The 26,045-nt window shown below is 37.2% G+C and overlaps 1 protein-coding gene across 1 annotated transcript in view; it reads right to left on the reverse strand.

Annotated features, from left to right (window-relative positions):
* FAM193A (family with sequence similarity 193 member A) overlaps positions 1-26,045 on the reverse strand; it is a 74,337-nt gene that overhangs the window by 21,237 nt on the left and 27,055 nt on the right. The window contains exons 2-13 of the mRNA XM_021395517.1: positions 25,579-25,644; positions 22,323-22,568; positions 20,126-20,292; positions 19,678-19,845; positions 16,275-16,509; positions 13,926-14,050; positions 8,901-9,045; positions 4,425-4,502; positions 2,806-2,918; positions 2,411-2,653; positions 283-436; positions 2-181 (exon numbers count right to left, since the gene is read on the reverse strand). Of these exons, the coding sequence (XP_021251192.1) occupies positions 2-181; positions 283-436; positions 2,411-2,653; positions 2,806-2,918; positions 4,425-4,502; positions 8,901-9,045; positions 13,926-14,050; positions 16,275-16,509; positions 19,678-19,845; positions 20,126-20,292; positions 22,323-22,412 (1,698 nt within the window). The 5' untranslated portion in view covers positions 22,413-22,568; positions 25,579-25,644. The remainder of the gene's footprint in view (position 1; positions 182-282; positions 437-2,410; positions 2,654-2,805; positions 2,919-4,424; positions 4,503-8,900; positions 9,046-13,925; positions 14,051-16,274; positions 16,510-19,677; positions 19,846-20,125; positions 20,293-22,322; positions 22,569-25,578; positions 25,645-26,045) is intronic.

Raw genomic sequence — 26,045 nt, forward strand, 5'->3', positions numbered from 1 at the left:
CCTGTTGACTGGGGTAAGAAGGTGGTGGACTATCCATTTTCGCTTCATCTTTCCTTAATGCCCTTTTTCCTAGAGACATTTCCTCCTTTTGAGTCCCTGGTGGTTCACCACTACTCTCCCCATCTGCTTCTTCATCATCTGCTTCTGAGGAACTGCTGCTAGTACTGCTCACCTGAGGAGACTGCATAATATTAACTCATTAACACAGGAGTGAAGGACAAGCTTTTCTTCAGAAGCAAGATCCAAATGCCAGGAAAAAAGAAGGCAATCAAAGTGTTGTACCTCATCTTTCAATGCCATGTTTTCATCTCCGCCATTTAGTTCACTGTGAATTCCATTCATGTTGGCTACCACTTCTGCATCATCGTAATTATTCAATGGGTAGATATCAGCAAACTTCGCTGATAATGGTGCAACATCTTCATCATCACTACCACTGAGAGGAAAAGAGGCTTAGATAACTCCCAGTGCTCAGTAACCTCACTTATTGTGAAAGCAGTCACCAAAATGAAATAAAGTTGAGAATATCGCTTGTATAAACACCCCAATCATGAATCTAACTATTTTCTTTTGAGTTAACTGACCTTATTTTTCAAATTAAAAAAAGAAAAAATAAAAATCAAGCAGTCTCTGTACAGTCCTACTAAACATAGGAGCTTCATGCCTGAACAGCTAATTGGTACTGAAAGTAAGATTTTCTGTTATTCCTGTATAAGATATTATTCCAGCAATGTCTCGTGACCAAGAAATCTACTGTCTTAATAATGGCACGATACAGATGATCTTTAATCTGATGAAAAACACTTATGCCAGTGATTTTGCTTAAAGAAATTGTTAAGTGGCAAAAATATAATATACACACAATATGTCAAACAAGCAACTGTAAGTAATCAACATTGAACACGTCAAAGTAAATCCTGAATTTCTCAACTGCAAAGATTTCCTAAATGAGCCCTCACCTAACTGCTTTCCTGCTAACCTGCTCTCGGTCTTAACAGAAGTCTTCTCTCTCCTTTTACAGACAGCTAGAACATGCATGTTTTATTACCCATTCCAGGGAAGTGTTGCAAAGACTCTTTTGTTCATGCTTTTACAGCAATCCAAAGCTCTTAAAAAAGAGCTCTCATACTGGGCACCATATCTTTTTGCATTCTATGAGACACTTCACTAAAATTTGAGTTAAGTGATGGCACCATAAGGCACCCTTCAAATGTGCAACAAGGAAATAAAACAAGCAGGCTTAGGTCCAATATGAGAAATGCCTCTCCCTCAAGAAGCAGTGATATTTCCTTTAAAAAAAATAGACTATTTACAGTACATACTTGGATTCAACTAGATTATTTTCTGAATTCTGCATTCTTTGTTTCAGTTTCAGCATCAAAGCTCATGGGAGTTTATAGAAATAGCAAAGCACATGCTTACGTAGCAAACTGTATTGCCACATAACCTGTTTTCAAACATGCCTCAAACTGATTCAGAAACTCTAGTCCTGTTACGGAAGAATAAACCATACATCACTGGACTTGACGATCTTGAAGGTCTTTTCTAATCTGAGCAATTCTATGATTCTATCACAGTGGATGCAATAGGAAACTGAACGTAGTGAAGTAATATTCACCAGAAGCACTCCATACATCTGTGCTCCTATCATTCATCACACCACATTAACACAGTTCTAATGACAATTCCTTGACTGTAGAATCATCATCTACTTTAGTAGCATTCCCACCAGTACTGAAGGCTTTTCTTTTTTTCCTCCTCTTTCTTTAAAACACTCTTCTGGAATTTCACATGATTAGAGACTGATGGCTAGTTCCACCCAAACTACATACAGAAGACAGTCAACCAGTTCTACACTTTCAGAATTACGGTAGAGGCAGAAGTCTACCATTAGACTAAAGCCTCAAATCTCTCATTGTGATCTCAACAAAATAAAAAAAGGTGGCAAATACTTCTGACAGGGAGAATTCTTGATGCAATTCTCAAGTTAACACACCTTCAGCAAGCCTAATAAATGCTTTTTAGGAACCAAGAAAATTCAGAGAAAGTGACCATTCCTCAAAGAAAAAGCATCACCATTTACCTTGTTCAAATCAAGAAAACGAGCTATTTTAAATTGATGCTTTAAAGCATCCTTGTAATCTCAAAGCAGAAAAGTACATATGACATATACTTCTAGCAGCGCTGTTAAGTCCAAATCTTTAGAAATTTAAAATAAAAATTTCAGGATTTTTTTTTTTGTTCCACAACAGATAAGACTGGACTTGGGGGCTTCTGAATTCAGTATCAGGATTAACTTATTTTCTTATAATTTTCTGATGTAAAAACAGCATTATCTAACTATGGTCAACCTGTGTAACTTGCCTTAAGTTCATTCACTATTTCAAATTCTTTAAAACTGAGAACTTACAAAGTTGGTGCAGAACCATTGTCTGCGAGGATCAGCCTTGGATGTTGCTGAATTGTTATAGGTGAGCTGGAACCCGATCCTGAACTTGCTGAAGACATACTAGGTGGGCGGATCTCAGATAGATAATCCGGAGCAGAATCAATTTGCAGTGGTAACTGGTTAATGTGGATATCATCCGTTATAGGAGAATCCATGATGCCACACGTCAAAATGTGTGAAAGGCTGCAGTCATCACAAGTACATCTGTTCAAGAATTAAGATTACAGACTTTTATGACCTTTAAATAGCATTCATTTGAAGTAACCAGACTCTTTCTTGCAATAATGTTTCCTTTTTTCCTCTAACACAAGAAATGAATGATTTATTATGATTTCAAGTTAAAAACATCTGCTCACCTTCTTCTATAATTACAGTTGGGACAGTCAGGCATGCTCAAACGTGATGACAGCATGTGCCTCATTGTATCTGTGAAGTTGTTCTCCCCAGCTAGTGCTTTCTTGTTATTAAGCTGAAGTAAATTATAAAGGCATTGTTTTAGTAGTGCAAGTCTTTCCGTTAACAATTCAATGGCACATCAGATTAACAAATGGCATAACAAAAAAGGGTTCTTTGGGCAAAATATTTTAAAAGAAAGTTTTATCAAAGCAGCGTTTTGATCATGAGTTAAAAGACTCCAGGTTACAAACAACACACTTTTGGCGCTGAAACTCTTCAAAGAAACTGTGTTTCTTCTATGCAAAAGTAAAGTAGTCATGTCCACCTCCTTTAGTCATTTGTAAATGCATCCTCCATGGTATTTCTGCTGACACACACTGAACTTGAGCAGTTCTTGTCTTGTTTCATGGTATACACAAAAGGATGCTGATGACAAATGAAGAAAGAATGCAAACTCATCCTTAGCTTGCAAAAAAAAAAACAGGACTAATTGTGTAGCCACAATGGGATAAACTCAAGCAAAGAAGTAGCCGCCCAAAACAAGATTTCACCACATTAGTGAAATAAAGAAAATCCAAATAACCTCCAATTGGCAGAGCCCTAATCCTGAAAGCACCTAATTTCATTAGATATCTACAAACCTTAGGTTAAACAAGGATGTGCCCAAGCTTCAGACCTGTCCCTTACCTAAGCAGCCATTGGCTTACAGCTCACTTAAGCCCAATTAGGATCAAGTAAAAAGAGGATTCTTCCTCAAGTCCTCTGAGGAGCCCTGTTCGACAGATGTTCTAAAGATGTAGCTAACAAATACTTATGTACCATATAGAAAAAAGTACTGATGACTGTTTTGAGCAATTTCAGCTTAAGTTTATTAAAACATAAAATCATACACTCTGATTCATGACTAGCATCTCTTTCCATACAGTGGTACATGAACAGAGACCCAATCTTGGCTTTAATCTAGTCACTCTATACTCTTATGGAAAGCATAAAAAACACTTGAACACTGTCAGGCTAGAGAATAGAGCGCACCTTAAACAGCAGATACTGGGAACTACTGCTGGTCCCTCCCTGGCTACAGCTTAAAAACCAGCAAGTAGCTCTGCTCAGGCTTTACCCTCTGAACAGATTTAAGACCCATCTCCAGGGTTCCCAGCTCCCAAGTCTGAATAGATGCAATCATCTTTCCCTGCTGCTGTTTCTCTCAATTCCCATCTCTGCACACACAAGAGAACGTGATACATTCTTGAACACAATACTCCGTATCACATATATCAAGGCAGCTTCACGTTCAACGTAATGGCTGCTTTGGATCCCACTCTGAGGCACAGAAAATTCCCCTTCTGTACACCGCACATTCAGTGCTAAGACTATGGTGCTTACGTTTTTACCTTTTAGTAATTAAGCTTATGTACTCTTCTTGGATCTCGCTTTGTATTTTAGCTGATCAAGTTAAAGCCTGGCACAGTCACACAATTTGATCACACAGAACCAGTACAATATACTACACTCAAATGTTTGCATTTTGAAAATACACATGGAGCATTAGTATTACTTAATATGGTTAAAAAACTCCTACCTGCTCTTCAATAAAACGTCTCTGTTTAAAAAATTCCCAGTCTTCCTTTAGCATGCGTTGTTTTGTTTTCATTGCCATCTAGAAACAGAATTTAAGGAAAACTCACTGGTTTAATCACAGAAATCATACACTTGTAGTCAGTTTCTATCAAAGTTTTGTGAAATGTAACTTACCTATACCATTTTTAAAGTACTTGCATACTCAGTCAATGACACTCGTTTTATTTGCTTATCCTACTGCTTGAATCAGTTAAATATATAATTTTTATTCATTTACACAGTAAGACGGATTTTTCCACTATTATTCCTTAAGGATTTGTGTGTATTTGCTTCTTCCCCTCAAAAAATTAAGTATTTTCATAGTATTTTTCATAAGACGTGCTTGGCATTAAATCTTCCACATCTCAAATCCACTGAAATCCATTAAGATGTAGCGACAAGAGTTTTGGCAAAACTTCAACGCAGGCTCAGTGCCAACCCACGTACCACATATAGAACTAACCATCCAATCAATGAGTGCAAAACATCAGAAGAGCAGTGAAGCAGTGACCTAGTCTAATGCTACTCCTTTGTATCTCAATGTATTTCATGCCTGTGATATAAAGCTGGAAAAATATTTCATAATTACTAGGCCTCAAATCACACCATAAATGCACCGAGTCCATAACTTTTTGTATGGAAACAACTTTTTTTTTTTAATTTAGTGAACAAACTGACAAAACCCAAACATTTCCATGAATTTTAACAGAGCAAAACACAAGAACAAAGCCTCTCTTGTTGTATGTTGCACCATTTTTTAAGAGCACTAGTTCACTGGTGAGTAAAAGCAATTATTTATGTTATCTTTTTACATTTTTTTCATGTAAGAGAATTCTAATACTAGACTATACCAACCTCCTTCAAAAAGATTTGCTAAAAAAAACAGACTCCAATAGGTTACTCCACCAGCAATCTTCCTTTTCTCTTCAGAAATATGTCTCCAAAAACTCATACTTGAACTAAAGTCGTATGCCTGAATATTAATTTGAGTTATTGCTACTATCATTATTTAACCAGAGAAACTGAAATTCTAAAACTGGGGATATGAAACAGCGTTAAGCAGCAGAGTTTCACCTAATCAATTCATAACACAATCAGCAGCATGCAATTCTAATTACTACTGTGAATTTTGATTTCCCTTGGTCCACTGAGGTTACAGGAATAGCAAAAAAAGCCCACAAGTTAATCATGTGTTCATACATGTGCCTTTTTAAACAGAACAGCACGTACCATCTCTCAGACACACTACTAATTACTGCAGAGCCTGAGATCAGAAGAGCAAGAGATTTCATCTCAGTTGTACTATCACTGTCCGAGCACCTTTAAGCTACATTCGCAACCAGCAGAACTCATCACTTTAGATGCCCAGACACCTCACCATTAAAGACAGGCACCTACACTTGCTCTACGTTACAAGAGACTCGAATGTCAAAGACTGAAGTTGAAAACAGCCTGTGCATTAATTGGGAGCTGCCTACTCAATTAAGCCTGCCAAGAAACTGACAAGGAAAACAGCATGGTTTAACTCTTGGTACTCTCAAGTATTAATGGAAGAAGGGGCTGAAATTAATGTTTTCCTACTTCCAGCTTAGCAGTGTTTCCTATATCCCTGTCTGCAAGTATCTTATTAATTCCATGAATAATATGGTATCACTTCTACCATCTTTCTTTTTTCCCCCCATGAATATTTGTTATTACAGTAGAGAAAAGCAGCTTCAACACAAACCACATGATTCACGCCCAAGAAATCTTTTGGGAAGTGGGAGATACAAATTCAGATGTTATCAAAAAGAAAAATTTACATTTCAATCCTGCACATCTGCAATGAATATACAAGTAATGCTGCCCAATGGGAAAGAGATGTCCACCACCATGCTTCTTCCTTCTGCCCTGTTTATTTAAAGGCTAACAAGTGTTTGAGATCAATCAGACAAGGTAAAGTGAGACAGGCAAGTGAATAAGTATTTTTTCACTCTTGAAACAGTTTTAATCACAAAACAAAACCAACAGTTTGGTCAGAACTGACATATAACAATAGATCTACAGGAAACTCTGATGCTTGAACATGTATCACAGGATGCTCGATGCTTCCAAACTTTAAAATCTATCAAATGTGGACAGTACCTTTGAGCATCCTAAATTCCATCTGTCAAACTGATCTGTTTTCCTACTCTGTTTCACTAGTAATAAAAAACAATTCTTATCACAAAATCTCGGTGTCCAAAACCAGGAAGAGATTTATTGATTTATGTAGGTAGTATAAAGGTAACAAAAACCACCAACAAGTATACCTGTAAAATATAAAAATCACTTTCTGCTCTGCTCACAGGACTCAAACTCAACACAGAGAGCAGAGCAAGAAACTCTGTGCTCTTGAGGAGCTGTACAAAGACAGCTAAGTTTTCCTTCGTTCTATGGGAGCCAGCAGTATTAAAAAAGGAAATGTCCACAAAGTACATATGATTATCTAGCTATTACTTATGGAAATGAACCAAATATATTTAAAACTTCCCAAGTTAAATACAGTCTAAATTTGGTAAGGAAAATATTAGGACTTGGAGGTACAGACTACATGTATTTTAACTCTTGTATTTCAGATACTTTGAACGTCTTCCTCAGACCTTAGCTTGTCACAAATAAAGGTGTTGATTTGAACAAATGATTTTCTTGAGTTTTATTACAGCATACATCCATGATGGAGTGTATTAGTACTACAAGCATGCACGTGATACAGCTGTCTCACAGAGTCTTGAAAACAAATTGCACTATTTGTCTTGCTTATAAAAGATATTCACTTTTACTCTCCAAGTACAAGCAGCAAAACACTGTAGGAGAAGTCAGAATTATCTCCACCGATGCCTTGTCTAAGCATTGAGGTACAGTTCCATAGACAAAGAAGGATCATTGATTTGTACTGATCTGCATGTTCTAACCTTTGATACACCAGCAATAGAACTTAATTGTTCTGTTGAACCAAGCAGCAACAAATAACGAACGTGCATTCACAGTTAAGATCCACAGTTTCCATAGTAGCTGGGCTCCCTGATTTCTACCTTGTTAACAGAAATATCGCTGCAAATTCAGGTAAGATGGTCATACTGAATTGCACATTTTTGATTAAGAAAGCATAGTAACCACCACTGATAACACCAACATAAGTTTTAACAAAAGACTGAAAATTACTGTCATTTTACATGTAAATAAGCAAATTTTACAGGATGTATTCATATTAAAGTTCCAACATTAATGCACAATGAGAACTGAACCGGGTTCCTTTCTTACTGGAGAGGCAGCGGCGACAGCCACAGCACCCTGACACCATGGGGAAAATGAACTGTAGTAACACAAAAAGCAAAATGTCACTGAGCTGCCATCTATTATTTAGGTGCACAAAAGCAGCTTGACCAAGAGAAAACTTTGTAACTAATCGCTCAGTGATGCAGACCCCAAATATAGAACAATTTCCAAAAATAAAGTTAGTTATGCCCTATCTCCATCTTGAAGGCACTGAAATTACTGGTAGGAATTAAGTCTTCATTGCACGGAAGAGCATCTGAAGGACATTTACAGTGTACCATAACACTTGAAAACATCTTGCTATCCATAAGAGTAGCACAGCATTAATAAGACTTAAATTAGATCTCCGTACTTGTAACGCTCATAAAACTTTAAAATACAAATACATCTACAAAGCTATCTTCAGTTAGGTTCAGGACAAATTCTCTCTTTTATTATAGTTAAGATGGAACTGAACGCTATCCAGAATATTACTCAGAGGTGTTAAAAAAAACTCAAGTTGTTTGAACTAGAGACAAAAAGCAAGTGAGTAATTTTAGGAAAGCATAAACAATCACTTTCAAAATAAACAGCAAACTTTTCTGAAAGTAAGCTCTTGACAATATACAAATCAGTACAACAACACCATGTTCTGTAACACAGCACAGACACAGAATAATCAGCTATGAAAATTCACAGTTAAAAAGCGGGTAACTACATATGTCTTAAATACTTACGTAGTGAGATTTAGAAGTACTGATTTTGAAAGCTGTACAGAAGTCACCGACACGCTACACAACATGTATAAATACAAGTCATTTTAAAGCCATCTCTTCTTATTAATTCCTTTTAATGAAATTATTTCTGAAGCCTAGTGTCTGTGGATTTTTTTTCCCCCCTAGTAACAACTAGGGAAGAAAATTTTGTATTAGTGCGTAACAACTTGCTTCAATAATTTGATGGTATTTCTGTAAAATTACTGCTGCATTTTGGCATATTAGGGTTCTTTTCTATTTTGGAAGACTTACATCACTAAAAAGGTTACATTCTGTAGCTTCAAAGCTCTGGAAAGCAATACCAAGGAAACTCATCACCAGAGGCACAGCCTTCCATGGGCCACTCCCAGTATAATTAGTCACAAAACTGTTTACACAGTTCTCACCTGTTCATCAACATAATCATCTATTCTTTTCTGGCATTCAAGCCATGCTTCAGCAACTTGCCCCATTTCCTGTTCCAGTTGATGATACCTTTGTAGCAAGGTACTATACATATCTTCACTACAGGAATCATGTGTTGTTCCAAGCCTACAAGATCAAGCAGCACTTTGTTACACATGAGGTATTTGACTGGAAAAAAAAACAAACAACAAAAACAATCACATCGAGTTCTGCCAGTCTGTAAAGTGTTGAAGTGCCATTACTGATACACCTAGGCCCACATAGCTGCTTGCATCTTGAAATGAATATTTTTAGTCATTTTTCACAAAATACCCAACAATTGTTCCAGTGTTCTATAACCAGTAATTGCAAGAATGTGGTAAATGAAACCTTCCTGGAGCCTCTTTCCCAAGGGGTAACCAGAATTCAACCCTTCTGAGCAATATTTATTCAAAATTTGATGCTTGATATATTTATCCTTTCAAATCCTACAGGCTAAATATACCCGTTGACTATTTACTGAACAGTTAGATTGCAAAAATAAAGCCAGAAGTTTGTTAATCTGATCTCTTGTGGTCAATGCTAAAAACATTACTAGACAAACTGGAGGTCCAGTTGAGTAAAACACTGTGGAATGATGCAAGGGAGATAATTTGGTTGCGTACAGTGATCTACTATCACCTGAGATACAACATCAACTTCAAAATGCGCTTATGCCATTCATTGATGGCTGTCCCCAAAAGGGGTCCCAGGAATAGGAAAAAGACTTCATTTCCTCTCTACTACTTAGCTTTCATAATGGATTTTTTTTTTTTTTTTTTAAGCTATTTGCTGTAGAGTACATCATCACAATGACTCAAGTAAATAAGCAAGCTCCCTAAATCTTGACTTCAAAAGCAAGGAGAAGTCAAAATTCTCTTAGGTATAAGTTCAAAGCACACAGAATTGTAATGACCTGTGAATTAGCACAAACAGACTACAGCTTCTCAACAGTTCTCTTACTGGGTAATTAAGGAGAAACCAGCTGGTTCCTACCTAGGCACAATGGTTGTACGTTGGTTGGCTTGACAAGCCACTGCCAAAACCAAACTCCAAACATCTTAACACTTGACATTAAAGCCCAGATCCAGCATTTCTGGGAGGTTTGTCACAGATTTCAGTTGCAACTGTATGGTAATTCAAACCAAGAACTTATCGCCCTGCCTATGAGCCCTTAAACTTAAGGTGGCAATTAAGTATAAACAAGAGCTGAGCAAACAGACAACTCAGCCATCATTAACTTTCGGCCATTAGCATCACTTTGCCAACGAACTCAAGTTTCATATTGTTGTTTTTTTGCCTAGAACCTGCAACACAACCACTTTAGAAGCCTATGTGAACAATTCAGTACATTAGAAGCTCAGGAAATCCTTCTATGATAGGGTACAAAAACCACTTCAAAGGCATATGGTGACTTTAAGAATCAATGTTTAACAATTTTTCCTCATTATCAGTGCAGGCACTGTCAATTCCTAATCCCAGATCACAATTCACTCCTTTTCCTAAAGCCTGTGTTTTTAATATGATAACATTATGCAAAATTCTGAGCCCCGCTTCACAGGAGTCAAAAATTTATTCTCAGAGCTGCAGTTGAATAGTACTATTCTTACACAGATTAGTTCTGCACAAAATATAACTTAAGTAAGATTTAAAGTTACAAGTAAAACTCTTAAAAAAAAATTTCCAATAACAATGTAGCAGAGTTAATACTTTCAATTTTTACTGTGACTCTTGAGTACAGATCAACACGTATTTACATGCTATCACTGAACGTACTGGAATCCCCAGGGCATGTGTAAAGCAATAGGTGATATTAGATGACCTTAAATACTGAAAATAAACCCTTATGAATTATAGTGTCTGATCTAAAAGCCTTCCTGATTAATTAATTGTTTCTAAGCATACAGACAGTTCTTACTGCTGGTCTGCAGCTCGTACAACTCAACGCAACTCCTAAAGAAACCAGAGGCAGCAGAACAAGCTGCAACCTGCTAGGACTCTAGTAATCCACACTGAGTAGATGACCAGTCCTGGCACAACTAACCTTGTATTAGCTGGTTAACCCACCTCCTCTCAAGACTGTCATATTTAAAGATCCTTACGAGAAAATCTTACAGATGTCAAACATATTTGATAAATATCTTAGTTGGTGTGCTGTGATAATTCCAAGTATTTTGAAAAAGCCAGAGATGTACGAATGATGCAGTAATTTAGCTAAGGGATGAGAAAAAGGGGTGAATGCTCAAAATCTAAATGAAGCCAAGATTCCAAAACAACACTATTTCACATTTTGAGAAGAACAAAACAAGGAAACCAATGTCTTCTGTCATGGAACTCTAGCAGTACCCTATTTACTGCTTAAAAGAAAGACTTTCTAACCACATAAAGGCAAAATTGGAAAAGGATTATGTGTCAATGAGGATTACCACCAGAAGAACATCCCTTCCAGACAACTATATCGTTATTTGTTATTTTGTGTGGGGTGGAAAGAAGTGAAAGAATCTGCCTAACCAGGAATCTTGACTGTGGCAAAAAAAAAATATCTGTTTTGTATCCTGAACAAGGAGGAAGACTATCTGTCTTCAGTAAGTTTGAGAGAAAATGGTGCTTACTATTAGAATTGATATAAGGAATAGGTTTCTCCTGAGAAAATACATCAAGCCCAAAATGCCTTTTTGTAGAAAAAACAGACAACATAATATTTGCGCAAATTCTTCAAAGGCTTTTCTACCGCTTTGCAGTTAAACAGAACTATGCATTTAAGGCAATGATTCAGTAGAAGATTTAAGAAAAACTTCAAATGAGTCTCAAATTTCTAAACATTTCAGACAGAGCAATCTCTTCATGACAGTTACAGGAACAATTAAAATGTGAGCATTTATTGTAATTGTATCATATCAAGGAGTTTCCAAAATTAGTGATGTCTCAACTTAGGAATACTTCTGTGATAGGTGAAAAGATTTATCCTAGAGCTCAGTCTCAACCAAGAAGTTTTCCCCTCTTTTGTCAACTTGCAAAACAGCAAGACCCTGTTTATTGAAGCATTAACAGATGCAACATCTAGAAATAAGATCAATTAACAGATTAAGGAACGTTAGTGCTCTAAAAAAATAATAAATCTATGCATGCATGCATAAAAAGGATTTTAGCTATAAAATCTATGGCAAATTACCTATCCATCTGTTAGGGATGAACCACTCAGATCTTCCCACTCTAAAATGGCTGAGCTTCTCACATCCTTGAGAATTTCTAGCATACACATTACTGATCAACACTGGGCAAACGCACCCTGGTTTGTGAAGTGTTTGTTACTCCTTTAAAGAAAGATTCTTAAAGGTTTGAAAGCAGCAGCAAATTGCGTAAAAAGCCAAACCGCATCTGCCACTCAAGAAGAAATGATCAGGAAGCCAGACTGATCCTGATGGTTGTCCACGTGAGGCCTCTGCTACGATACTCCTCTATTCTATATGGTACCAAATTCCCAATAGATGGCAAATTGCTCTCATTTCTAAGGGAAGACTAAGGTCTAAAAAACTCATGAGTAAAAAACATGTGATATATGAAAAGTAACAGCGACAGTCTATGCTTACCAAAGAAACAGGATAGAAACCATGGAACAAGAGAAGTCTGTGCTGAACCTCTACTTTCAAAAAAGCTTGAGAAACAATCTCGGCAAAACCACTGTTTCTTAACTGAAACACCCTTAAAACTATCTAGGGAGCACAGATGTATCCAGAAAGGAATTCTGGAAGGAAGAGGATTCTGTCTTTAAAACCTGATGATAGCTGTCACTACAGTGAAGCTCTGCAAAGAAACAACTTCTGTAGCTTAGGTTTGAATTCCAGTAGCATTTGAGAACAACAGGTAAATGCAAGCAATCCAACACTTCTATTAAGAAACGACTCTAAGTTTCATATAAGACTATCCTCATCTCCATAGATGAAGGAAGCATCAACAGCCTCAATAAACCAGAACTGATGGATCAAGAAGTGCAGAGAAGCCTTGGCAGAAAACGTGTAAGATGCCTAAGGACAGCGTCACTGAAAATAGTACTGGAAAGTCAAGCACAGATCAAAGAGATCAAAGGGAAAGCATGCAACTGAACAACACGTTGTTTATTATAGAGTGACAGAATTACCTGCCTGAAAGAGAAAAACAGGGTCTTGGTAGTAACCCAGTACTGAGTCCAGTGACAATTAAGTTTTCCTGTTTTCCTTTCTAACAACTCCTAGCAGAAGTGTAACTTAAAAGTTCCTTCATTTGCCACAAGCAATATTTCTTGCAATTGAGACATTAAATCAAATTGCTCTTGTAGCTTGGAAAAAATATCCAAAACAACACATCTAGGACAAATATACACAGAGCACTAACATCTTCATCAGAAAAAAGTCTAAGAGGTCAACAGAACCAACGTGTGGTTGTACTTGATGAAGATTAAAAACAACTCAAGATGAATAACAACATTTCTTTACATTAATAAAACTCTCCCTGCACAAAACAAGCACTTTCAGGTACACAAAACACGAACATAACCATCCTGATAACAAAGTATACATTTTAAAGCCCCAGCAAATGTAGTATGCCATCCAATCTACAAGCACATAGCAAGGGTGGGTTTTTTGTTTTGTTTGTGTTTTCTTTTAGCCATCCATTCACTTGTGGAGAAATGGAAACAGTACCAGTGTCTAAGGACAAGTGAGGACATTACTATTCAATCAAGACATCAGCATTTTCACAGGACGCTGTCATTTTACTAGGTAACCTACAAGTAAGGATATTAGGGTAGTAATTCTTCTGACAAGCAAGTCATGACAGCAGGTTGCTCAACTGAAAACAGATCAACAAGACTTTTTACCTATCAATTTGGACGAGTAGCAGATTTGTTTGTTTTGCAGTTGGTGTTTTTTTTTTTTCTTTTTTAAGTGGTGGTTGCAAACACTGATTTTGCTTTCTCCTTTAAATTACAACAGAGAAGTTTAAATCTTTACCTTAGCTGTGACACTAATGTTGGCAAGCTATTCTGCAGGAGTGGCTCAGAAAATACCAGATTTTCAAACAGATGCTTGTTGTGCAATTCCCATGTCACCTGAAATTTCTTCAAATGTTCATTTTCCTATAATGAATAACAACCACAAATAAGCTCAGATCATAAAACACAAAGTAAAGAAGTGCTTTTCTCAGGTCAGAATATATACATTCTATTAAACCCATCAACCAACAGGCTGCATTATCCACTTGAGATATTACTCCATTTTAATATTCAAAATATGGGACAGTTTTTTAATGATTTAAGTAGACATAGCTTCATACCTTTTCTAAATTGTCATTGATTGGGGGGAAAAAAAATTGTGCTGTTGAAAGCTTCCACTCTTTTCTGCACCATAAGATTTATTTCATGAATCAGTTATTAGCAGGCTCTTGTCTAACAATTGCCTATCCCCAACTGTTTCTCAGTTCTTTTAACCTATCTAGTAACAGACATACGATGCAATGTCAATTTTGAATGAAAATTACAGCTTAAGTCGAGAGATCTTTCAAAGTGCAATTGCTTCAAAAATGCAGGTTTTCTAAATAGCCAAGAGACCAACAGTTTGCTTCTCTACTAAGCACAATGTTTTTCTATGTAAGGTTACGTAATATACAAATGCCTTGAATTTCAAGACCTAAGTAGTAAACCTATTATCACAACATCAGAATGAGAGACAGGAACAATTTTTCTTTCAAGTTAAGTTTTTCCATACACAGATAGCAGTAAACAGATATTCTATAGCAGGACTCCCTCATACAGCAAAGTTAAAAGCAACTATTTTTTCAGATCAGAAAGCAAGGCCCATACGCTATAGACTTGAGTAGCCAGAAATACAGGAGTACTTCAGAATTTCAAGGTTTTGTTAAGCATGGTGGTTTAAAAAATTAATATGTATTTATGTAAGATCTAAATACTAGAACATCAAGATATAAAAATTGACAAGTTCAAGGTTCTTCTTTTAGCAGTTACTACTTAGACATGTTTCTGTTTTTTCCCCTCCCAGTTGCACAAGAGACGTACACCATTTCACTTAGAATACTCTAACTTCAAAATATTCACAAATACTATTAAATGAATTTTTTTATTTCTAAGACAAGAGGACTTTTGCTTTATTTTGAATTTTGTCAGAAAAGGGAGAGATTGGAGAGGATAGGCATTTTCTGTCTCAAAATCATTATCTCATTTTTCCTATAGCTGCAAAATTTTCTTGAATACTGACTGATAACAACCATCAGGGGAAAAATATGAGAAGATTATTTTCTGATCAGCTATATGATTCTGGCACTACTGAATTCACTACTGGTGAATCTACTGTGGTAAAGCAAACTTTTGTACTGCAACTTTGCAGCCAAAATCCAGTGCCACTCAGCTCAAAGAGTTACTTTCTCTCCAGCACCTAGATTTGATGACTTAAAAGATGCCAGTTAATGGGAAATGGAAGTGACCACACATCTGCATCTAAGTGATAAAGCTGGGAAAGACAATACAGCCAACAACAAAAATAGACCACTGACAACAGGAAAAAGCATCAAATATGCTTTTCCCACCTCAGAAGTGACACTCAGGTTCCCCTCCATCTCATCTTTCTCATCGGCGATCATCTGATACTGACTGCCATTTTCCTTTCTTGACATACCCAGGCAATCACTTCTAGCTAATTGGCAATAAAAAATTTCACCACTTACAAAGAAAAGGAATTACTGGACATGGCTATTAAAAACCGATGTACAGGAAAAGGATTCTTAACCTCAGTCCTTAAACAACTAACATTTGTTTACTGTATTACTTGCACATGATGGACAGTTACTCTAGAACAGATGATTTAAGGCTATCGCTTATTTTCTACCTGCCAATACAAGTCAGCAATTCCTGAGAAAAGATCATCTTTCCAACTAGCAATTCTTGCTTTTAAGGACAATAACAAAGAAAAAAAACATTAAAAATTTGATTTAGTGCTACACATAAAAGTCTGCATCCTTTAAATGAGGTTCTCAAGAGTGTAGATCAGAGAAATGCTATAACCATTCTTCAATGGAGTTACCTAAAATTTTGTAGATTTCCTTAAAGATTGATTTCAGAACAAGTACAACAACACGCTGCCTTTCCCTTCACACAATTTTCATTGCATTCATTTTAAGAGATGCCTGACCTACATTTGTGAAAAATGAAATCTGCATTTTCAGAATGTCCCCACCTCCCAACCACATGCACACAGATCTTCTATTTCACAAACCACTGACGACTTCTTAAAGAACCCAGGAACAGCCCAGCTAGTAACACACCTAGCAGGTTGTTTTCTCAGTCTTACCAGAGTAACTAGGAAGGCGCTGATTGTGCATGCTGCCTGACAGAGCGCGCTGTATTCTTCAAGTAGGAGTGAGATGAACTGATGTGCCTGCGGTGGCCCTTGTATTGCTAATGTTGATGCAACTTTGGATCCCAGTGACAAGTGTCTGAGCAGACGAACCTTCATTTCAAGTACATATTCTCTAGCTTGCTGTTCCAACCGTTGGTAAAGCTGATATGGATCTCTTTCACAAAGCCTGTAATTTTAGAATATTTGAGATTAAAAATATACCTAATCAACAATTTTTGCTCTCCTAAAAATAGTTAGTGGTTATCATCATTATTATTACAAAAAAGAAATGATGACTAAGGTTTACAGAGCTACCTTAGCTTTGGGAGAGCACAGCCCAGTTCCCTAACTCTACACTGTGGAACTCAATTTCTGCATAGCTTTAGGACTAGCAAAGAACATCTACACCTGAGGAACAAATTAATTTAGGACCTCAGTGTTTCACTTCTAGTTGTGAGCTAAAAACCCTTACTTGTTTGGCACGCAGCCTTACAGACATACTTCTCTACAACTTCTTCATATTCTTCCATACAGCCTTAATAAGTGTCCCATTTAGAACAGCCAGATCTGGGCTCAATTAATGTATGTAGGACAGTCCTTCACCTCAAGCCATTGGAGAAGCTTGACACATTAGGCAGTCAGCATTTGCCTAAACACATACTAACCAGGCTGGACTCAACAGTGACTGCTTTGTGAGACTCTTCTATTGTTAAATTCCACTGAAGGAGACAATTCATACAATTACCAAATTTTTAAGACACTCATTTGTTAAGCCCATTCTCATTTTCATCGCGTTTCTTACCCTATGTTACAGATCTTCTGTACAAAAACATTTTTTACACTTTTATTAAAGCTATGTTACTACACAGAGAGACATACCGAGTTCACAGGGCCATAAATAATGTCCTTCACAGAACATGACTTACGGTACTAACAGTACCGTACTAGCAGCACATAAGCTGCAATCATTAGAAGTGATAGGTGATCATATTTTAGTTTAGTTCTGAACCCAGGGTAGGGACCAGAACTTGGGAGTTGTTTGTCCTAAGGAAGAAGACTAACACAGAAGCTCCAGAAATACACTGCCCTTCATGCATTCTTAGTGCCGTACAGTAAGAAGCATTGCAGATATTGAAAGGCACAGTTTTCAAGAAGGTCGGAACTTCCTGCAAAAGACAGCACAGAGCTATCTGATACTGTCCTGAAAATGAGACATGGGTATGAACCACTTCACACAAAGGCAAATGGTTCCCTGGCTCCTGGACGGGTGCTCTGGTGGCTACACCGAAGTTCCAACACTCTAGAATTTTGTGCTCCAGCTGAAGGAGCATGTGAACACTGCCCAGCAAGGGCTGCCTCCTGCTGATGGTGTGTCTGGGTACAATTTCTTGGTGGGGGAGAGATAATATGAGCCTAAACTGGCATACAGAAGAAGAGCTATACGTTAAGAGAGTTCTCATACTTTAGAAAGGTTTAGTCACTAGCCTCTTAAAGGACTTCATAATTCACAATCTCAGTGGGCACTTAAGTTAAAAGAAGGAACTGGATCCCAGTCAGCCATCTTCAGAGCTTTCTACCAAAGCAATACTCAGAATGAGCCACTGGACATGACAGCTGCTTTGAAGCACTTTAAAAGTGAAACTGTACTATTTAAAGTCCTGTGGCTTGGAGCTTAAGCATTTGTCTCAGGTTTTTGGAGTGCAGGGAAGTGAGGAAGAACAAAGAGATTAGATAACTACTTACAACTTAAATGAGTAAGTTCACAGCTGTCTACTCTCTGCTCTTCCCTCATCATTTATACAATGGAGTACTATCACACTGTCATGAAGTGCAACAGCGTACAGTAGGGACAGTACTTGGCACCACTGCTTACTTTCAATAAAGCAGGTAATTTTTTTCTTGCCAGTTGCATTTAACACAGCTGAGCATGAAGTTAGTAATAAGGGATTTGCCTTTTAAATTAGTCACAGCATATTTGACATGCTACCTACATCCTTTTTTTTTTTTTCCTCTTTCTATTCCTTTTTAGAAACAAAAAAAATTAGTTTTCAGAACCTACAATGACTAGTTCTGCTAAAATTTTTGTGTGACATCAGTATCAGAGACCGGACTCACCAGTGTCTGCACAATCCCAGCATCCTAACTTTATTTCATAATTTGAAGACCAAAAGAAACTCTAGAGTGAAAAAACATCACAGTAACATTGAAAGCTTTCTTCTTTGGGATCATTTTCTTGCCTTTTATATTTTAATCATGTTTCTCAACAGTGACAAACAGTACTAGAGAAAGGAACCTACGTACATAAGAAAGCTACACAGTACGTGCTATAGTTTTCAGAGTTTTCCCATTAAGGTAAACTATAGCTGTGATTCAGTTTTAATTACCTAGACACCACACTACATTTAAGAATCTTTGATTTCAAAAACTATATTGCATGTTTTGATCACTTAATTTAACAATTATACAACTTATGTCCTAAACAGAACACTCAGTTTTTAGAGCAGAAGCACAACAAGCTTATTTAATTAATAAGACTCATTCAGAAATATAGTCACAAAGAGCTGTACTAGATTAGAATCTTTCAAAAGTTTCTCTACCTTGCCAGCATTGCCTCAAGTAGAAACTCTGCTTAAGAACTACAGATGTTTAGTCCAGTCAGACCTTTGTATATTAAGTACAGAACCAATAAGAGAATCCATTCTTTGAACACATACTGAACTGGACAGAAAATAAAACGAACATGCTGGAGCACTTGGGGAGACAGCCACACTGTTCTCCTAAGGAAAAAACAAACCAACAGCCGAAGAACTCAAAGCACATCAGTGACTTCACACCCAGAAAAAGATGCACTTTCAACTTCCAAAATGAGAACAAACTTCTCATAATCTGCCTCACCTAATGATCAACGGCCAAAATTTTCCTTCTCTAACTTCTAGTTGTTACAGCTACTCTAAATTCACTCACTATTATAAAATCAAGTTAGTTCAACAAGGTAAATTGTTTCATGTGGGGGAAATTCAAGCTAAACAATGTCTTGGTAGTAATCATCTCAATATCTTTTGAGGATTAAGGTTTTTGGGATCCTTTCATAATTATGCACTAATATCCCTATTGCAAATGCATGTGAACATTTTCCATGCATTCCATACACTCAACCCAGCACTTTAAAATCCTGCATGGAATACCGCTGACTTCTATAACTTTTCATTCTAGAGGAGAGGCAATCATTCTAAGCCATCAGACTTACAGCTGGTAAATAAAATTATAGCAAAAAAGAAATACTCTAAGTAACTTAGAACTCATTAAAAAAAAAAACCTCTTAGTAATTATTAAGTAGTTTTTTGAAGTGCAATACCTATCCACCAGCTCTTTCATTCCTTCTTTATCTGGTACCAAAGATTGGTCTTGGTCGTCTGCCAAAGGGGTCCCAGCTTGGCGATATATACATCGAACCATGTATCTTACTTCCGACCAGTAATTTTGAAGCTGCTGAGATTCACGTTCAGTCTCTGCTGAAATTTCTCTGCAAACAATGACAAAAAAAAAACCCTCTCAATTTGTACATCACTTAGGTTTATTGATTCCCACTATTCCGAAGACACTTCTCAGGAAAATCATGTCTAAAAATGCCTGAAACAGAGTACATGATGAAAATAAAGAAAAAAATTGAATGAAAGCCCCCACCATGGGGCTATTGTCACATAGCCCCATTTAAATGGTCTAAGCATATGTTGACAAATAAGCTGCAATACTGCTAATAGTCTGAGTACAGGCATTATTCTGAATCTGAATTCAGCTCTTACCTGCGCTCATTACAGGCCTCACAGTTGCATGCTATGTCTGAAGGAGAAGAATTGTTAAGATCGGCAGCAGGCACCGTCTGCGCACCAACAGTTATCCTTCCTCCTCCTACAGATTCCTGCTGTGATCCACTGTTTCCAAGAGGCATGTGCAAAAGGAAGTCTTGGCTCTGAAAGAAAAAAAAAACTGGTAGCAACTTTGGTTTGCAAGATCCAAGTATGAAATGTTCATACATCGGCAAATAACATGGCAATTCTTAGTGCTAAATATACTTTGGGAGAAGACTCAACCAGCCACAAAGAATTTATCTTTGAAAAGCCCAATAAATGCACAAGATGGACTGAGAAAGCCAGCAATGTAAATAGTTTCATTTCTAATAACTGAAGCACGCTGGTTATAATTATCACTTTTATGCACTCCAGCATAAACAATGAACTAAGCTAAAAGAAGGGTTGCATCATCCACGATTAACCACATAAACTAGCAATATCTCTTCAGTCTCTTATTTGACAGTACGTTTGACTCTTTTAGTTTAACAATCCATTCCACCTAAAGCACAAAATCTCCTTGTATGTAACAGCAAGACATACTGCTTGACCACAATGGATGTTAGCATCAGCTCCCAGTAGCAGCAGCTTTCCATCTCCTGTGTGCAGTGCTGCTCACTGCTAACAAATGACACAGCCCTCTCCAGAGGCTGCTGGTATTTTGGTCTCTAGTTTCTGTTCCTCCACAGCGCTCCACCCTCTGAACCACACTTCCCCTCCTGCACCCTCTCTCCCCAGGTTGCCACCAGCTGTCTGTGATACCAGGCAGAAACTTGTCCCACATCAGGAGCAGGACTGAGGGGTTTTTTTTATGCTTAACCCCTGATCCTGGAGCAGGATGAAGACAGGTATTAAAACAAACTTGTACACATCCACTGCTAACAGCACAAGCAGCTACTGTGGCTGGTGCTGAGGCAAACCATGAGAACATCAAGGTAATGACAGCAGCAGCAGCCTGAGCACAAGAACATCTGCAGCAAGCCACTCACACTCTGGCTTGCAGTGACAGAACAGATTTCTGAGCTTTTTTTTTTCCCCTAGATGTTTTTTCCAAATGTGACTAGCCACTTAATCCATTTAGGTATTTTTTAAAGTTGCTGAAATTGGAGGATACTTTGCTTTTAAGAATTCCTCTTGCCAGATACCATCCATTTTGATTTTTATCTGAAATATATTTAACTTAACAAGACTTTTAGAAAGTAAGTTCTGCTTTACTTGCACATGCAGGACGATTTCTTTACTATTTGAGCTCAGCTACAGTGAAATGCTTCAAAACTTTTTACTCAGTTGAACAATAATGTGCTTCAGTCTAGCTGTTTTTTTTGCATCTCTAGAGTATGTCACCATCCAGCTATCAATATAATCCCCTTTGATATAAATCTTTTTGGATTAATTTCCCTAACCCTTGTTAACAGTAAGAAAAATCAGCAACCTTCAGCTGTAAGCACAAGTGATATACTCTTAAATCTTCTGTATTATAACCCGTATGAACTCATCTGTTAATATGAGTTTAACACCATACGCTCTACAAAAACAATCTTATTTCACGTTGATTTGCTTACTGAAATAAAATCTGTATGTGCCTGCAGGGTATTATCAGAGATGTAAGGCTTCCCAAATCATTTGTGACGATTTGGTTATTTGGTGAAGTATTACAGTTCAACTCAAATGGGGTTTGCTGGACATGACATCAAACTTTTGTATCTTTGTCATGAAAAGACAACTCTTAGTGAGGTTGAATTCTCATCTGAGAATACGTTTTAACACTTAAAAAAACCAACAACCACAAAACAAGAAGCACAGCTTGAAATATTTACACTAGATATTAAAGCAGTGTTTGCAGTACTGCAAACAAGTTATTGTTACATGTACACTTTAAAAAGATGTCCTTCTTTCTAAAGGAAAAAAAACACCCAATAACTAACAGCAAGAGAAACTTCTCTATTCAGATGTCCGAACCTCAGACCCAAAACTCCCCTTTTTTTTTTTGAATACATGGAACAACTCACCTGTTTCACTTAGCTCACAGAAAAAACTCAAGATCAACAAAAATACACTCTCCCCACTTGCAGTTTAAGTGGTTCCAAAGTACAAAGTAGCACTCAGCATCTTATAGCACATCTTCATAGTCCACTGAAGTACTTCAACTTACCACAAGAGATTGCTCTATTGTAGCATGCCTTTCCTCCTTTTCGACTGTTCGCCTACAGTCTGGACACACCCACAGTGGAAGATGCAGCATATTGTTTGCTTTTGGAGATGTGGAAAGTGCTGTTTTGCTAGAATTTTTTATTCCGCTCTCTGAAAGCGAACTATCTTTTCGTTCACTTCTACAAAGAAGACAATGCTCGCCAGTCGTATATGGTGCCCTTTGGCCCAAGCCAAAGGTAAATGGTGTCTACAAATAAATGGTAGGAGAGAGAACTGGTTATTCATAGAACACATACCCCCCCAAAAATATTCTGAGATTCTCAAAGTAAAACTTGTCATCATTCAATGGTGAATGTTTGGATTGTCTTAAGATCAAATACCAAATATCAGCCTGGTAAACAATTGCAATTATGAATAAATTCAATCTAAGAAGCAATTCTTTCAGCGATGCAGCTTTCCTTTCTAAAATAATCCTGCTTGAGAGCAAAAAAACCTATTAAGTAAAAATAAGAAAGGATTTCTTTTACTGTTGTCATTCTCAGAATTGAAAAGGAAAATAAGTCTGAAGTTCAGCGTCACATCCCTTTTGAAATACTTATTGACACAAAGACACTTTAAGCTAAGCTTGTTGCAAAAGAAAAGCTTAGCTTCACTTTAACAAAAATAATCAATGAAGCCTTAAAATCCACTATCAACTATTGATTAAAATACACTTATGAGGACAGAGGCAACCAAAAATTTACTTTTCTCTTCCATGATGCTACTGTGCATGAAATTGTGGTTCAGCCCTGAAATTATGATTATTCATCAAGACTGATGCTCTAAAACACGTCAAACAGAGCAAGCCAAACAATTTCAGAGTTTAGCAAAGTTATAACTGATAGAACAAAACATGGACTAGATGGTCTGGGAGGTCTTTTCCAACCTTGGTAATTCAATGATCTTATAAAGGCACAGTCTCAGATTTGTCCCATGTGACAGCTACTAGCTGTACCTTAATTACTAACATCCTCCATGCATGCCTCAAAATCATAAAATCCTGGAAACATTTGAGTTAGAAGAGATCTTAAAGACCATCTAGTTCCAACCCCCTGCCGTGGGCAGGGACATTTCCCCCTAGATAAGGCTGCTCAAAGCCACACAGAACCTGGTCTTGAACACCTCCAGGGATGGCACCATCCACAGCTTGTCTGGGCAGCCTGTTCCCATGCCTTACCACCCTCACATTGAAGAATTTCTTCCCAGTATTTAATCCAAACATATCCTCTTGAAGTCATTATCCCTTGTCCTATCACTACACTCCCCGATAAAAGAGCTCCTCTCCAGCTTTCTTGTAGGCTCCTTTTAGATACTGGAAAACAGTTGCATTCTCTCTCAAAAGAAAGGCACAATTTAAACAAGGCATTCAAGGATCTATCTACATACTACTCTAAATTCAACACCATGATCCTGTAGGCCTGTACTGCACAAGCACGGGTGAAACAAGCTCTCTAGAGCAAAGAACAAAGTCAAGCTATAACACAATTGACTGCCCTTGTCTTCACAGTAAGTCAAATTCATTCTGTTGCTGACATATGAAGAGAAACAGCACAGCATTATCGAGCCTAATTTTTATGTTGTTTGCACTTATAAAATCAACTCAGCAAAATGGAAAGAAAGCCTAAATTCTAGACCTAAAAAAACCCACATTTAAATAATCTTCCCTAAAACCTCTCCATTCAGAACTTGAAGAAAAACTTAATTTAACAGATGTAACGAGAACAGGTGAACTCCTCCCTCAGCGATGCCATTTCAAGAACTCACGCTTAAGTGCTAAGTCAAGTACATAACTTCTCCAGGTGTTATTGCAGGTTTTCAGATTTAAAGAGGAAAGATTTGCTCTTCCTTCTGGAGGTCTGGGGCCATCCCCTTACTGCCTCTACAAGCGTGAACGGATTTCTGAAGTTAAACATTCCTCCTGAGTGAGCTGCAGATCTTATATTGATGCCTAAACCCTGTACAGAAAGCACAGCAGGCTGCTGAGGCTGCCCTGAAAGTTTCCTTCTTAAAACACATTTCCGAAGCCAGACTAAGTCTCTGTGGATATGACAAAGACACGTTTATAGCTTCTGAAGGCAAAACCTTACAAACATCAGCTGCAGAACATCTTCCAACAAGGAGGAAAAGTAGAGGACAACAATGTAAACATCCAGAAGCAAAGGCAACCTGACACTTTCACTAAGGTAAGGTTCAGGGTAAACAGACCCCAGACACACTACAAGGACTTCTAGAAGCTGCAAATTAAATTATGCAAGTTTTATCAATATCATTAAACAAACAAAAACACACAATAGCAAACAGAGCAGGAACAGCCATCTTAATGGTTGCTAACTCACTGACTCAGTAAAATGCTAGTAGAATCTCCCAGCTGGGCTGATATTCACAGCCAAGAACATCAAAGAAAGATTTCAAGATCCATACAGAGAGCTAGTTCCTAAAGGAAGATATAGTCAGCTGCTAAGAATGAAAAATGGGATGGTTGCACGTCTAAGTGCTGTCACTAAGGAGTTTACTTCTAACAAAACCGATAGCTAGAACCTTGACAAAAATCTAGACCATACAGATCACCAATTCCTGTAATTGCTTTGTCACACTAAAAGCAAGCTACAAATTGCCATTTTCTATTTAACAGATTATGAATGCAGTGAACAATTGTGAACACTTCAACAACAGCAATCAACTTTCTGATTAGCCTGGATTTCGGTCATACATACATTTTGCATTTCTCCTTAGCATAATCAGTGTCAAGGATACATTTTAAGCAAAGCAAAACATTTTCACCAGTCAAGCTTAAGAAAAAGAAAAAGAGATCAAGCTCTGCAAGAAAACATCCAGTCTCACTTTCTCTCTCTGAAACATGTTCAGATATAACATTCATAAAGGAAAGTTGGAAGTAGGACAAGCTGGAACAGAAATAACTGCCTCTGCTATGTATTTAGATTTATTTCCAAGAATAGCTTTATTACCATAAAACTGTATAGCTTTTTTCACACCCATGTCCAATTTCAAGCTTATTATAATAATAAAACTTTACTTTCACTGCTTTTTAAAGCTTGAACTGTGAAGTGATCAGAAACTGACTTCAGTTAGCAAAGCTGTTGATGCAAACAGAACTGCAGATCATTTTCAAGGTTTTTCCTCTGTATGTCACTGTAATTGTCTCTCCCATTAATATGATTCTGTTACCATACAAACCCACAAAATCTGGCTGTACTTACCTGAGAAACACCTGTGAACTCTGATCCAACAGAACTGTCTGTAAACTGTGTACCATTTAGCGAAACCTGGAAAGAAATAATAGCAAGAAGGTTACAATAATCAAGTTTTACGCTAAAAAAAGCATTAAAAATAATTTAAAAAATTAAATAAACTCGCCCCTGAAGGCTGATAAAACAGCTTCTGAAATGTCAGCAATTGACTGTAGACACGGATAACTTATTTTTTGTAATAAAATTCTACAGATGCAGAAGTTAACAAGTTATGTATTGCTAGCTTTTGCAGTACAGCTATTTTAATAGCACTGAAACTCTGATCAGAAAGAACCGATACAGGAAAAAGTAAGTCACAAGTAAAACAACTTTTTTCCCCCTCTGTATTTGGTTGTTTGCTTTCTGCTTTTAAGCTTCTATTGTGAATCGAGACAATTACCAAAGATTCCTTCCTTTAGAAAGTTGAATACAATACT

The sequence above is a fragment of the Numida meleagris genome, chromosome 4 (genome assembly GCF_002078875.1).
Source record: "Numida meleagris isolate 19003 breed g44 Domestic line chromosome 4, NumMel1.0, whole genome shotgun sequence".
NCBI classification, from domain to species: Eukaryota; Metazoa; Chordata; class Aves; order Galliformes; family Numididae; genus Numida; species Numida meleagris.